Source organism: Oncorhynchus tshawytscha, linkage group LG20, assembly GCF_018296145.1.
Source record: "Oncorhynchus tshawytscha isolate Ot180627B linkage group LG20, Otsh_v2.0, whole genome shotgun sequence".
Lineage (NCBI taxonomy): Eukaryota > Metazoa > Chordata > Actinopteri > Salmoniformes > Salmonidae > Oncorhynchus > Oncorhynchus tshawytscha.
Window position 1 is genome coordinate 707479 of NC_056448.1, and position 13093 is coordinate 720571.

General features: G+C 41.0%; 1 protein-coding gene across 3 annotated transcripts in view; it reads right to left on the reverse strand.

Annotated features, from left to right (window-relative positions):
* Window positions 1-13093, reverse strand: part of col27a1a (collagen, type XXVII, alpha 1a) — a 221135-nt gene that overhangs the window by 10362 nt on the left and 197680 nt on the right. For all 3 annotated transcript variants that reach the window (XM_024381218.2, XM_024381219.2, XM_024381217.2), the window contains 12 exons: window positions 11850-11957; window positions 11448-11555; window positions 11212-11265; window positions 10266-10328; window positions 8892-8945; window positions 8763-8798; window positions 5983-6000; window positions 5831-5857; window positions 2692-2718; window positions 2436-2492; window positions 2140-2308; window positions 1915-2024 (listed from right to left, as the gene is read on the reverse strand). In XM_024381218.2, the coding sequence (XP_024236986.1) occupies window positions 1915-2024; window positions 2140-2308; window positions 2436-2492; window positions 2692-2718; window positions 5831-5857; window positions 5983-6000; window positions 8763-8798; window positions 8892-8945; window positions 10266-10328; window positions 11212-11265; window positions 11448-11555; window positions 11850-11957 (831 nt within the window). The remainder of the gene's footprint in view (window positions 1-1914; window positions 2025-2139; window positions 2309-2435; window positions 2493-2691; window positions 2719-5830; window positions 5858-5982; window positions 6001-8762; window positions 8799-8891; window positions 8946-10265; window positions 10329-11211; window positions 11266-11447; window positions 11556-11849; window positions 11958-13093) is intronic.

A 13093-nucleotide genomic window follows, 5' to 3' on the forward strand; every position in this document is an offset into this window, starting at 1 on the left:
CTCAGGAAGGAGACGCGTTCTGTCTCCTATAGATCAACGTACTTTGGTGCGAAAAGTGCAAATCAATCCCAGAACAACATCAAAGGACCTTGTGAAGTTGCTGGAGGAAACTGGTACAAAAGCTTCTGTATCCACAGCTAAACGTGTCCTATATCGACATAACCTGAAAGGCCACTCAGCAAGGAAGAAGCCACTGCTCCAAAACCACCATAAAAAAGCCAGACTATGGTTTGCAACTGCACATGGGGACAAGGATCATATTTTTGGGAGAAATATCCTCTGGTCTGATGAAACAAAAATATAAATGTTTGGCCATAATGACCATCGTTATGTTTGGAGGAAAAAGGGGGAGGCTTGCAAGCCGAAGAACACCATCCCAACCGTGAAGCGCGGGGGGTGGCAGCATCATGTTGTGGGGGTGCTTTGCTGTAAGAGGGACTGGTGCACATCAAAATAGATGACATCATGAAGCTGGAAAAAATTTGGCTATTTAGAAGCTCAAGACATCAGTTAAAGCTTGGGTCTTCCAAATGGACAATGACCTCAAGTATACTTCCAAAGTTGTGGCAAAATGGCTGAAGGACAACAAAGTCAAGGTATTGGAGTGGCCATCACAAAGCCCTGACCTCAATCCCATATAGAATTTGTGGGCAAAACTGAAAAAGCGTGTGCGAGCAAGGAGGCCTACAAACCTGACTCAGTTACACCAGCTCTGTCTGGAGGAATGGGCCAAAATTCACCCAACTTAATGTGGGTAGCTTGCGGAAGTCTTCCCGAAATGTTTGACCCAAGATAAACAATGTAAAGGCAATGCTACCAAATACTAATTGAGTGTATGTAAACTTCTGACCCACTGGGAATGTGATGAAATAAATAAAACCTGAAATAAATCACTCTACTATTATTCTGACATTTCACCTTATTTAAATAAAGTGGTTATCCTAAATGACCTAAGACAGGGAATTTTTACTGAAATTAAATGTCAGGAATTGTGAAAAACTGAATTGAAATGTAGTTGGCTAAGGTGTATGTAAACTTCCGACTGTACGTGACAATGCTGTTCGTTGATCAGCGTAAATAACACTATTGTGTACTCAAAGCTCATCACTAAGCTAAGGACACTGGGACTAAACACCTCCCTCTGCAACTGGATGTTGGACTTTGAGGCTTCCCCCAGGTGATAAAGGTAGGCAACAACACATCAGCCACGCTTATCCTCCACATGGGGGCCCCTCAGCAGGGGTGTGTGATTAGTCCCCTTCTGTATTCCCTGTTCACCCACGACTGCGTGGCCAAACATGACTCCAACAGCATCATCAAGTTTGCTGATGACACAACAGTGGCCTGATCACCAACAACGATGAGACAGTCGAATGGGAGGAGGTCAGAGACCTGGCAGTGTGGTGCCAGGACAACAACCTCTCCCTCAACGTGAGAAAGACAAAGGAGCTTATCGTGGACTACAGGAAAAGGAGGGCCGAGCATGCCCACATTCACATCGACACCTGTCGTGGAGCGGGTCGAGAGCTTCAAGTTCCTTGGTGTCCACATCTGTAACACACGATCATGGTCCAAACACACCAAGACAGTCATGAAGAGAGCACGACAATGCCTATTCCCCCTCAGGGGACTGAAGATTTGGCATGGGTCCTCAGATCCTCAAACATTTCTACAGCTGCACCATCAACAGCATCCTGACTGGTTGCATCACCGCTTGGTATGGCAACTGCTCGGCATCTGACCGCATTTCATGGGAAGTTTGTATTCGGGGCATTTGACAATAACATTTGATTTGAAACTCTTTTGCCAATGAATGGAAACCTAGCTACTATTCATGAAATACTGTGGTATCATATATTCAGTGTGACTGGTTTAGTATGACTGGTGATGTATGACTGGTGATGTCTGCAGTACCTTGGACACCGTTACAGGTTTTAGGCAGGTCTGCCCTCCACCTGTGAAGTTACAGGTGACCTCTATTGTATCTGAGGAGTAGCCCAGGTTTGGGTCAATCCAATAAGTGCCTAGGGAGAGAAAATAGTCAGTTACTAAACACACTCTTTCCGATTCTTCTTCTCCCTCTTGTGTGCACATACAGTACATGCATGCATGCAAGCACACACACATCTGTCCTCTCACCATCGCTCATTTTCTGTTCACAGCTGTGGAGGTCCCTGCAAATGCGGGCGGGGTTATCGCTGGTGCCCAGTGGATTTTTCAGGCTCTGGATCAGGTTACTAAGGTAGTGGAGGGTCTTAATGATCTCTGTAACATGGTCTAGCATAGGCAGGTCCATAACTAGCCAATTCTGCACAGAGATAGATGGAGAAATTCATTTGTAGCAGTCTACAGTAAATCAAAAAGCATGAATGGATGACTATACATGAGAATAAATGGATATGTTCACAGCTTATTGAGGGTATCATGGTACTGACCTCAGTCCTAAGTGGGGTGTTTATAGACTCAAACACCTGAAAGGAACCGTCCTGTTTCTGAATAACAAAACGGCACAGACAACATAATGTAACATTACACTTTCATAGGATGTACTGTATAGGAACACAATGTGTTTGGTACTGTAGTGATGGCCATAGTCAATAGTCACATAGTTGATGATGGCCATAGTCACAGTAGCTAATGTTTTGGTGAAAGGTCTAGTGTACTTAGTGTATTGAAGAGACAATAACTTACAAATGACAGAGGGACACCAGGAGGACCCTAGAGAAAACGGAACAACCAGTCAGGAGAAATAACGCTACAGATCACCTAAAGTAACACAGATGGAGTATGCTCCATCACAGTTCAATTGCAGGAACTATCAAGAAATGTGCCCTTATAAAGGACTAATCTTGCAATGTAGTCCTTGATGAGGCCCATCTGAATTCTTCGGTTGGAAGTTTCCTTTTTTTTAATAAACAGCCTTCGTGTGTGATCATTTTTATCACTCACAATAGGGGTTTGCGATGCTACTTTCCAACATGCTAAGAGCAGGGAGTTTTGAGAATGCACTGTGAACTAAGCTGTTTTTATGAAAAACTGGAGCCCTTCAAAATTGAATTTGAGAGCAAATTAGGGTAACACGTTACATAACCAACAAATATTGTTAGACTCCAGGTGAGAGTAATTGGATGCGTGGTGGGACCAGAAAGAAAGATGAAGAATCGTTCCCGGTGTGCCTGCCTTGAACGCCTCAAATAGCTGACCAATCAGCCTGTCACCAACCCTTAGTAAAATTTGGAAAAAATGGTGTTTGACCAGATACCATGCTATTTTACAGTAAACACATTGACAACAGACTTTCAGCACGCTTATAGGGAAGGACATTACACAAGTGACTGATGATTGGCTGAGAGAAATTGATGATAAAAAGATTGTAGGGGCTGTTTTGTTAGACTTCACTGCGGCTTTTGACATTATCCATAGTCATCATAGTCTGTTGCTGGAAAAACATATGTGTTATGGCTTTATACCCCCTGCTATATTGTGGATAAAGAGTTACCTGTCTAACAGAACACAGAGGGTGTTCTTTAATGGAAGCCTCTCCAACAAAGTCCAGGTAGAATCAGGAATTCCCCAGGGCAGCTGTCTATGCCACTTTTTTCAAATTGTATTAATGACATGCCACTGGCTTTAAATAATGACTAAACTGCTTGGAGTAACCATGGATTGTAAACTGTCATGGTCAAAACATATTGATACAACAGTAGCTAGGATGGGGAGAAGTCTGTCTATAATAAAGTGCTGCTCTGCATTCTTAACAGCACTATCAGCAAGGCAGGTACTACAGGCCCTAGTTTCGTCACACCTGGACAACTGTTCAGTCATGTGGTCAAGTGTCACAATGAGTGACTTAGGAAAATTGCAATTGGCTCAGAACAGGCTCAAAGTGGAGGAGAGCTTGACTTCATCACTACTTGTATTTGTGAGAAGTATTGACATGTTGAATGCACCGAGCTGTCTGTTTGAACTACTGGCACACAGCTTGGAAACCCATGTATACCCCACAAGACATGCCACCAGAGGTCTCTTCACAGTCCCCAAGTACTTAACAAACTATGGGAGGCGCACAGTACTACATAGAGCCATGACTACATGGAACTCTATTCCACATATTGTAACTCATGCAAGCAGTAAAATTAGATTTAAAAAACATAAAAATACACCTTATGGAACAGCGGGAACTATGAAGCAACAGACACATGCATACAAACACATGATAACATACGCGCTATACACACGTACATATGGATTTTGTTTTGTATACATGTGGTAGTAGAGTAGGGGCCTGAGGGCACACACTTAATGTGTTGTGAAATCTGTTATGAATGTATTGTAATATTTAAAAATATATAACTGCCTTAATTTTGCTGAACCCCAAGAAGAGTGGGGATTCATAATTAATACACATACAAAGTTACAACAGCTGACATAACATATCATAACCTGTCATAATATAGCCATAACATTGTCATGACCCATTTATAGTGCTCCCGAGCGGCGCAGCTGTCTAAGGCACTGCATCTCAGTGATAGAGCTGTCACTAAAGACCCTGGATTGATTCCAGGCTGTATCACAACCCGCTGTGATTAGGAGTGCCATAGTGCGGCGCACAATTGGCACAGCGTCGTCTGGGTTAGGGTTTGGCCTGGGTAGGCATTCATTGTAAATAAGAATTTGTTGATAACTGACTTGCCTAGTTAAATAAAGGTTAAATAAAATAAATATAAATAAATAAATATTTACACATGTTGTGACATATTGCATTATTTTATGGCTGGTTATGACAGCTACATAAGTGTCAAAACCCACATTTCTTCAAATTCTTTATTTCCCTGCCAAGAACTTTCCTTTTGTTTGAAACTTTGTTGTTGTAATTCTTTGACGTCATTTTTTTCAGCATATTTTAAATAACTTGTAGAAAATAAGCTTTCTGACAATGTCATGAAGCATTATGGCCATCTTGTTTACTTGAACTAAGAAAATACACTTTATGGCCTAGAAACATGATGACCACCATAATCATATAAGCCAGACAGGCCTATCTTGTACATGCCCTTACATCAGTCATCAGTCACAAAGAGGGTGTCCTGCTCCTGAAATCTGATCCTGCATTCATCCCAGTCATCAGCAACTGAGCATTGGGGTAGGTGCATGTCTGACATCAATGTGTGTGCAATTACAATGATAGTTTAATATGGTCAATCTCCCAAAAATGTATTCAACATAAACACACTGTTGACACATAGGCTACGGTGTAATTGACTGTTTTTCCTTGTGTGCAGGTTGTGGGTTTTTACACTCTTATGTAGGTGTCATAACCACCCATAAAATAACTACCGTGGTAGGTTGTGGGTTTTTACACTCTTCTGTAGGTGTCATAACCAGCCATAAAATAACTACCATGGTAGGTTTTTACACTGTTATGTAGGTGTCATAACCAGCCATAAAATAACTATGTGGTAGGTTTTTACACTGTTATGTAGGTGTCATAACCAGCCATAAAATAACTATGTGGTAGGTTTCATGGGTTTTTACACTCTTATGTAGGTGTCATAACCAGCCATAAAATAACTACCGTGGTAGGTTGTGGGTTTTTACACTCATATGTAGGTGTCATAACCAGCCATAAAATAACACAATGTCACAACAGGTGTAAACATGTGTCATGACAGTCTTATGACCATATTATAACAGGTTATGACACATTATGTCAGCTGTTATGACATGGTTATAACGTGCTATGACACTGGGTGTCAAGTAAAGTGTTAACCTAATTTGGCTAACACACTAACAAAGTATGCTAGATTGAGTTAGGAAGGTGAAGACTTACTGGAGGTCCCGGGGGTCCTGGAAACCCCTGTGAAACAACAAAATCACAAAACATCTCAATCCGGTAGTTATAAATACCTTTTTTAAGCCTAACATTGGAGGGTTTTTAAATCAGCTTCATTATTTAAAACATCCTGCACTGCAAACACATACCTTTGGTCCTTGTAATCCCTGTTGATGAGCAAGAGGGAAAGAGAAAAAATATGTCAATTCTGGGTACACAGTGAAAAAAAAAAGGTACCTACAGTAGTTGTCACTGGGGTACCCTACTTGTCACTGAGGTGGTACCCTGTAAGGTACGTAAATATTATACCTTTAGTCAGCGGTATATCATATTACCCTTATAGATTGTATTTGCAAAGAGGCAATTGTGTACCTCATGGGTGACGAAATAGCACCTTTCTCACAGGTATAAATGTGCGCCTACAGAAATGGTACACATTAGCTTTTTTTAGGGTGCCACTACAGCCCTTTTGATACACTTCTGTTTAAACATATTTAAACACATTGAGATGAATTAAAGAGCAAATATTATATTCACAATCAAACAAAACAAACACATTTATAAATATAAAAATCCCTAGCCTTTCTCCTAAACTGACCCAGAGACAACACCACATCCAAATGAAACATTACTTGAAGATTATTCCACATTATAGGGGTCTAGTAGGAAAATGTTATTTTTTAAGTGACAAGAATGCTGTATAATGCCTGTTTAAACATTCTAGATTATTTTTCCCTTCTTTGTTTTACAACATGCTGAGAAAAACAATTAGATATTGTAAGGAAAATGTTGACTCAACAACATTTGATATTAACAGTAGCTTTTTTACTGTCTCATGCGCTTATATAAGCCTTTAAAAAAGACTACAGAGCTGCAAGTGGACAATACCTAGAAAACATGACCACATTGGCCCTGTTGGATATTCTGTGGGCATGGACTAGCTCCACCAGCCTAACATGGGCTGGCCAACACCAGTCCAGCACAGGCTAGCCCACACCAGCTTAAAACCTGTTAGAGATAGGGGGCAGTATTTCCCCTTTGGATGAATTGCGTGCCCATAGTGAACTGCATCAAAATCTGTCCTAAATTGCTAATATATGCATATTATTATTAATATTGGATAGAAAACACTCTGACGTTTCTAAAACCGTTTGAATTATGTCTGTGAGTATAACAGAACTCACAGGGCAGGCAATCTTACAAACTAGTTTTGAAATCCTGAAAGTTGGGGCAACTTTGACGTCATCACCCCCTCCCTTCTCAACAAGTTATGGATCTGGAAACACTTCCTATGTCTTCCACTAGATGTCCTAATTCAGTAGAAAGTGTAATGGAGCATTTGCTGTGAACTTTGACCTAATGGGACTGAAAGTACTAAGTGTCGCAAAGATTTCCATGTGCTTCGTCTGTTCCAATCAGCCCCAGATGAACATGAATGGCCCGGTTGGAATGCTATTCGATCTGTATGATCATAACATCCTGAAGATTGATTCTGCACTTAGTTTGACCAGTTTCATCGACCTGTAATATGTAATGTGGAAGTTTTGATGCAAAGTTATCCTGGACCAGAAGTCATTTTTTGGGCATTTGAGCTGAAAGTGGTAGCAAATGCTGCTACATGGACACTAGAATTGAACATTATGAAACAAAACGATTTATTGTTGAACTAGGACTCCTTGCACTACATTCTGATGGAAGATCATCAAAGGTAAGGGAATATTTATGTTGTAATTTTGTATTTCTGTTGACTCCAACATAGCGGAGAAATATTGTTACGTCTGAGCGCCATCTCAGTTTATTGCAATGTTAGGCTTTTTCCGTAACGTAAAAAAAAAATGTGACACAGCGGTTGCATTAAGAACCAGTGTATCTTTTTAATTATATGTAGAACATGTATCTTTAGTCAAAGTTTATGATGAGTATTTCTGTTATCTGGCGTAGCTTTCTATAATTCCTCCGGACATTTTGGAGAATTTTCTGAACATGGCGTCAATGTAAACCGAGATTTATGGATATAAAATGCATATTATCAAACAAAACATAAATGTACTGTGTAACATGTCATATGACTGTCATCTGATGAAGATTTTCAAGAGGTTAGTGAATGATTTTTTTTTTATCCTGCTTTTGTCATTTTATCTTTTGTTGTAAAAAATGGCTATGTTTTTTCTTTGTTTTGGTGGTGGTCTAACATAAATATATGCTGTGTTTTCGCTGTAAAACATTTTAAAAATCTGACACGCTGGGTAGATGAACAAGGTGTTTATCTTTCATTTTAGGTATTGGACTTGTTAATGTGTGGAGGTTAAATATTTCTAAGAATATTTTTGCATTCCCTGCGCCACAGTTTCAGCTGAACGGGGGGGGGGTAGAGTTCCTGTAGGGGAACCCATAGGCTTAAGAAGTTTTTAACATGTGCTAGCACATGCTGGGCCAATTATTAGGTGGCTAACATAGCATGGGCCAAATGGGGAAGCCCACACTGGTCCCTAATGTGTTAGATGGGGTGAGGGTTTTATTCTGTTCTACTTGATAATGTACCAGGGGGGGCTCATTAGAATATTTGGGGCATGGTTTGCATTCAGTTATTTTGTACAGCTGTTACTGAGAGTGTCATTCCAGATTGTACACGGCCATTTCAGTAGTGTTAATAAAGGCTTGAGTAAGTGCATGTGACATTATAAAAGTATCTTACACAGTAACTACTATGTTGATTTTTGAATACAATGCTAATCTGTTAAAACGGATCAATTTTCATAAGGTTGGGCCTATACCATGAGCTCATATTAGGACCCAAATGGCCCTCCCCAGAGGAGGGCTGCCCTCAGCAAAGGACCAAATGTGTCGTTATTGGAGCAGACTGAATCAGTGAAGTGAAATAATACTAAAATTGACCTTGGATTCCAGAGTAGGTATAGTAGTTACTTACCATCTCTCCACGGCTCCCCTTGTCTCCTTTAGGGCCCTGAGGAGATACGTGTATAGTCAGAATGATGAAGGCTAGCAATCAGCCATACCTAAATAAATATTGTTTAAATGATATGGGCAAAATACTTACTGGACTTCCATCGGGCCCAATAATCCCCATCGGACCCAATATTCCACCTCTGCCCTGGAAATGGAAGGAAAGAGGAAGAGAGTCATGAGTTCACGTCAATCAATCCTGTTTATATCTGGTGCTTAACATGCGTCCTTTGTTCCTGATTTTGTCCACATTCTGATTGTGCCCACATTTTTAGACTGGTGTAGACGATTAAGACTCCAGAGGTAGTCGGGAATGCATTGTGTCTGGATATCTTACAATGGACCTAGACAGTAAAATGGACCTAGACAGTAAAACCATTTAAATCATAATTGAGCCCTACAGACAAAGAACTGCATGTGCTAATTGCATTTTCATTTAAAAAAAACAATCGCACCAAATACAAACACGAACAACAACTTTCAGACGCACACAAACGACAACATCTCAACATCTCATCTGCCCAGACCCCATCCCTAGTGCCTGCATTATTATCTGCCATGTGGCCTTAAATTGTACCAATTAGTTTCTTGGTCACCCAGAGAATTTAAATATTTAAATAATAAATCATATTGTTTTTCCATTGTGTTAATGATGGTGGATTGATTTCCATACATTTTTTTCAAGATCAGTGAGATGAAGAGAATCGTCCAGCCCATTAGGTATCTCACTATACCACCATATGCCATATCTTGAAATATGCACTTGCTAAACATCTCCTGAGTAGTTCTGAAAAAATGGTGTGTTACTACTGTAGTCAAAAAATAGTTCTTAATATTCCGGGCAACTTTATGAATTGTATCTGAATTTACATTTCTTGGTAAAAATGTGTAGCACTATTTTAGAGTATTGTTAAGAATATAAAATATTTTATGGATACTGTCTGACATCAGTTCAAATGGCTTATTTTTCTTTCAAAAGAGACCAAGATACAATTGCGCTAACTGACATCGGTTTGAAAAAAAACTGTGTCCGTACATGGTGTAACCAATAAAGTGTTCAAGAGGGTATGTTCTCACACAATGTAGACATAGTACAATATCTTCTTTATGCTATTTTAATGTATTTTCTCTAGCAGCAGCAAGGGAAATACTTTTTCACACAGATGTTTCAGACAAAGCCTTCTTCTGTGTGTGCAATCAATAAACCCATCACAGAATAGTCCCAAAAGTGCAAACCCAGCCCCTCTGACACTTAAGGCAGGCTAAATCAAACAGATTAAGCCTAGTCCTAGACTAAAAAGCAAACTCAAAAACTCTTCCTCCAGGGTTCTTTTTTCATCTAGGACTAGGCTTGAGCTGTGTCCGGGAAACCAAAACTCAAAGTACTTGAAAGAAAACAAATACTACTTGAACCCAGGTTTGGTAGAGCTAGCATGCCGGAAATGACTGGTCTACAAAAGGCCCTTACCATTGTGCCCTGTGGCCCTTTTGGTCCCTGTATGCCTTTTGGTCCCAAGTCACCTGGAGGCCCCTGGAAACATCAATGACAAACATTTATACAATCAGTATAACTTCATGTGCAACACATGTGTTCCACCCCCCCATTTAAAGTATTGTAGTGATTTTTAACTATCACCCCATTTCAAGGCTTCCTTGTCTAACTAAGATTATTGAATCCTTCACCATTCATTTCTATTGGGCACAAAATAATCTGGGCTATGGGACTTATACAAACACACGATAACATACACATTGATTTTGTGTTCTAGATATGTGGTAGTAGAGGCCTGAGGGCATATACTTAATGTTGTGAATTCTGTTATGAATGTATTGTAATGTTTTTAAAATGTATAACTGCCTTAATTTTGCTGGACCCCAGGAAGAGTAGCTGCTGAATACAAATACAAATACTAAACGTTTGACTACTTTAATACGTATATATGTGAATTTGTCCCAATACTTTTGGTCCCCTAAAATGGGGGAAATATGTACAAGAAGTGCTGTAATTTCTAAATGGTTCGCCAGATAAGGGTGAAAATACCCTCAAATTAAAGATGACAGTCTGTACTTTAACCTCAATCAATGTATCATTTCAAATCCTAAGTGCACAACCAAAGCAACAAAAACATTTGTCATTGTCCCAAGACTTTTGGAGCTCACTTTATGTGGTTGTCCCACCTAGCCATCTTAAGATCTGAACTGGGCTGTGTGGTACGAGGTCGCCATCTACTGGCGGTGGAAGGACACTGTTTTTTGCTAACTCGACTGTTTTCATGAACATTATTAAGGACTTTTTTTTTGTGCATTTCTTGTATAATATATATATATACACACACATGCAGTAGGTGGTGTAGTTTGGCTACATTACATATACCCCTTGGCTGTCTGACATGTGCATGTGTTTATGAACTCACTGTTGGTCCAAACACTCCCAGTATCCCTGGAAAACCTGGTTCTCCTGTATCACCCTGGAACAGATCAGACACAGCAGTTAGGATGTGGCCCCAACAATGGGGGGAAACAACGTCCATCAATAGACCTTCATCAGAAAACAGAAGTAAGCTAATACAGGAACCATGCTATGTGAGCATTACCAGTATCATCAATGCCAATATTGATCTATACACGTGGTTAGTTGGCTGAAACTTACAGGTTGTCCTTTGGGCCCTTGGTCCCCCTGTGGCCCTGGCAGTCCCATCCCACCCTTAAAGCCTCTCTTCCCTGAGGGTCCTGTCTGTCCTGGGAGGCCCCTTTCACCCTGGGAGAAGAAATCACATAGAGCCAACTGACATGAAGAATAGTAGTATGGAGTAGGTGCCTATTACTCTACAATAACGTTCCATAAATGTTTCTAGAATCGAGACATTCTTTAAATTGAGCTTAATTACATTTTAATTCAGTCAATTCAGGGGATGACTCGAAAAGGATTTAATGACGATTTTACAATTCTTGAATTGGAATTGTCATTCAATTATCCTTGGACTATGTTTACACCCTGATGAAAACCCTTCCTCCATACTCAACTACACAATTTCCATCTCTCTTACAGTACCTTTGGTCCGAAGGTTCCCATATCGCCCGGCAGTCCCAGCCCGCCGACTTTTCCACGGTAACCAGCTTTGCCAGGGAGACCGAACTCACCATCGTCACCATGCTCGCCCTACAGAGAGAGAGAGAGAGAGAGTCTATTTTTTTTGTACTGTATTGTCCTGTTTATCATTATTATTCATTGGGTATTCTTATTGTGAAGAATGCGAAGTATGAGCCCCAGCTTTTTTATATTTAACTTTTATTTAAGTTGGCAAGTCAGTTAAGAACAAAATCTTATTTACAATAACGGCCTTGCCATGCGGTAGCAGAGAAAACTGTCTATAACTTGGGTGACTGGAGTCTCTGACAATTTTACGGACTTTCCTCTGACACTGCCTACTGTATCGGTCCTGGATGGCAGGAAGCTTGGCCCCAGCGATGTACTGGGCTGTGTGCACTACCCTCTGTAGCGCCTTACGGTGGAATGCCGAGCAGTTACCATACCAGGCGGTGAAGCTAACGGTCAGGATGCTGTCGATGGTGCAGCTGTAGAACTATTTGAAGATCTAGGAACCCATGCCAAATCTTTTCAGTCTCCTTTGGGGGAAAAGGTGCTGTTGTGCCCTCTTCACGACTGTCATGGTGTGTTTGGACCATGATAGTTTGTTGGTGATGTGGACACCAAGGAACTGGAAACTCTCGAACCGCTCCAATACAGCCCCGTTGATGTTAATGGGGGCCTGTTTGACTCCTTTTCCAGTAGTCCATGATCATCTCCTTTGTCTTGCTCACATTGAGGGAGAGGTTGTTGTCCTGGCACTACACTGCCAGGTCTCTGACCTCCTCCCTATAGGCTGGCTCAACTGTTGTGTCGTCAGCAAACCTAATGATGGTGTTGGAGTCGTTCTTGGCCATGAAGTCATGGGTGAACAAGGAGTACAGGAGGAGACTAAGCACGCACCCCTGAGGGGCCCCTGTGTTGAGGATCAGCGATACAGATGTGTTGTTGCCTACCCTTACCACCTGTGGGAGGCCCCTCAGGAAGTCCAGAATCCAGTTGCAGAGGGAGGTGTTTAGTCCCAGGGTCCTTAGCTTAGTGATGAGCTTTGTGGGCACTATGGTGTTGAACGCTGATTTTCCTTTTGTCCAGATGTGAAAGGGCATTGTGGAGTGCAATAGAGATTGTGTCATCTGTGGATCTGTGGGGCGGTATGCAAATTGGAGTGGGTCCAGGTTGTCTGGGATGGTGGTGTTGATGTGAGCCAT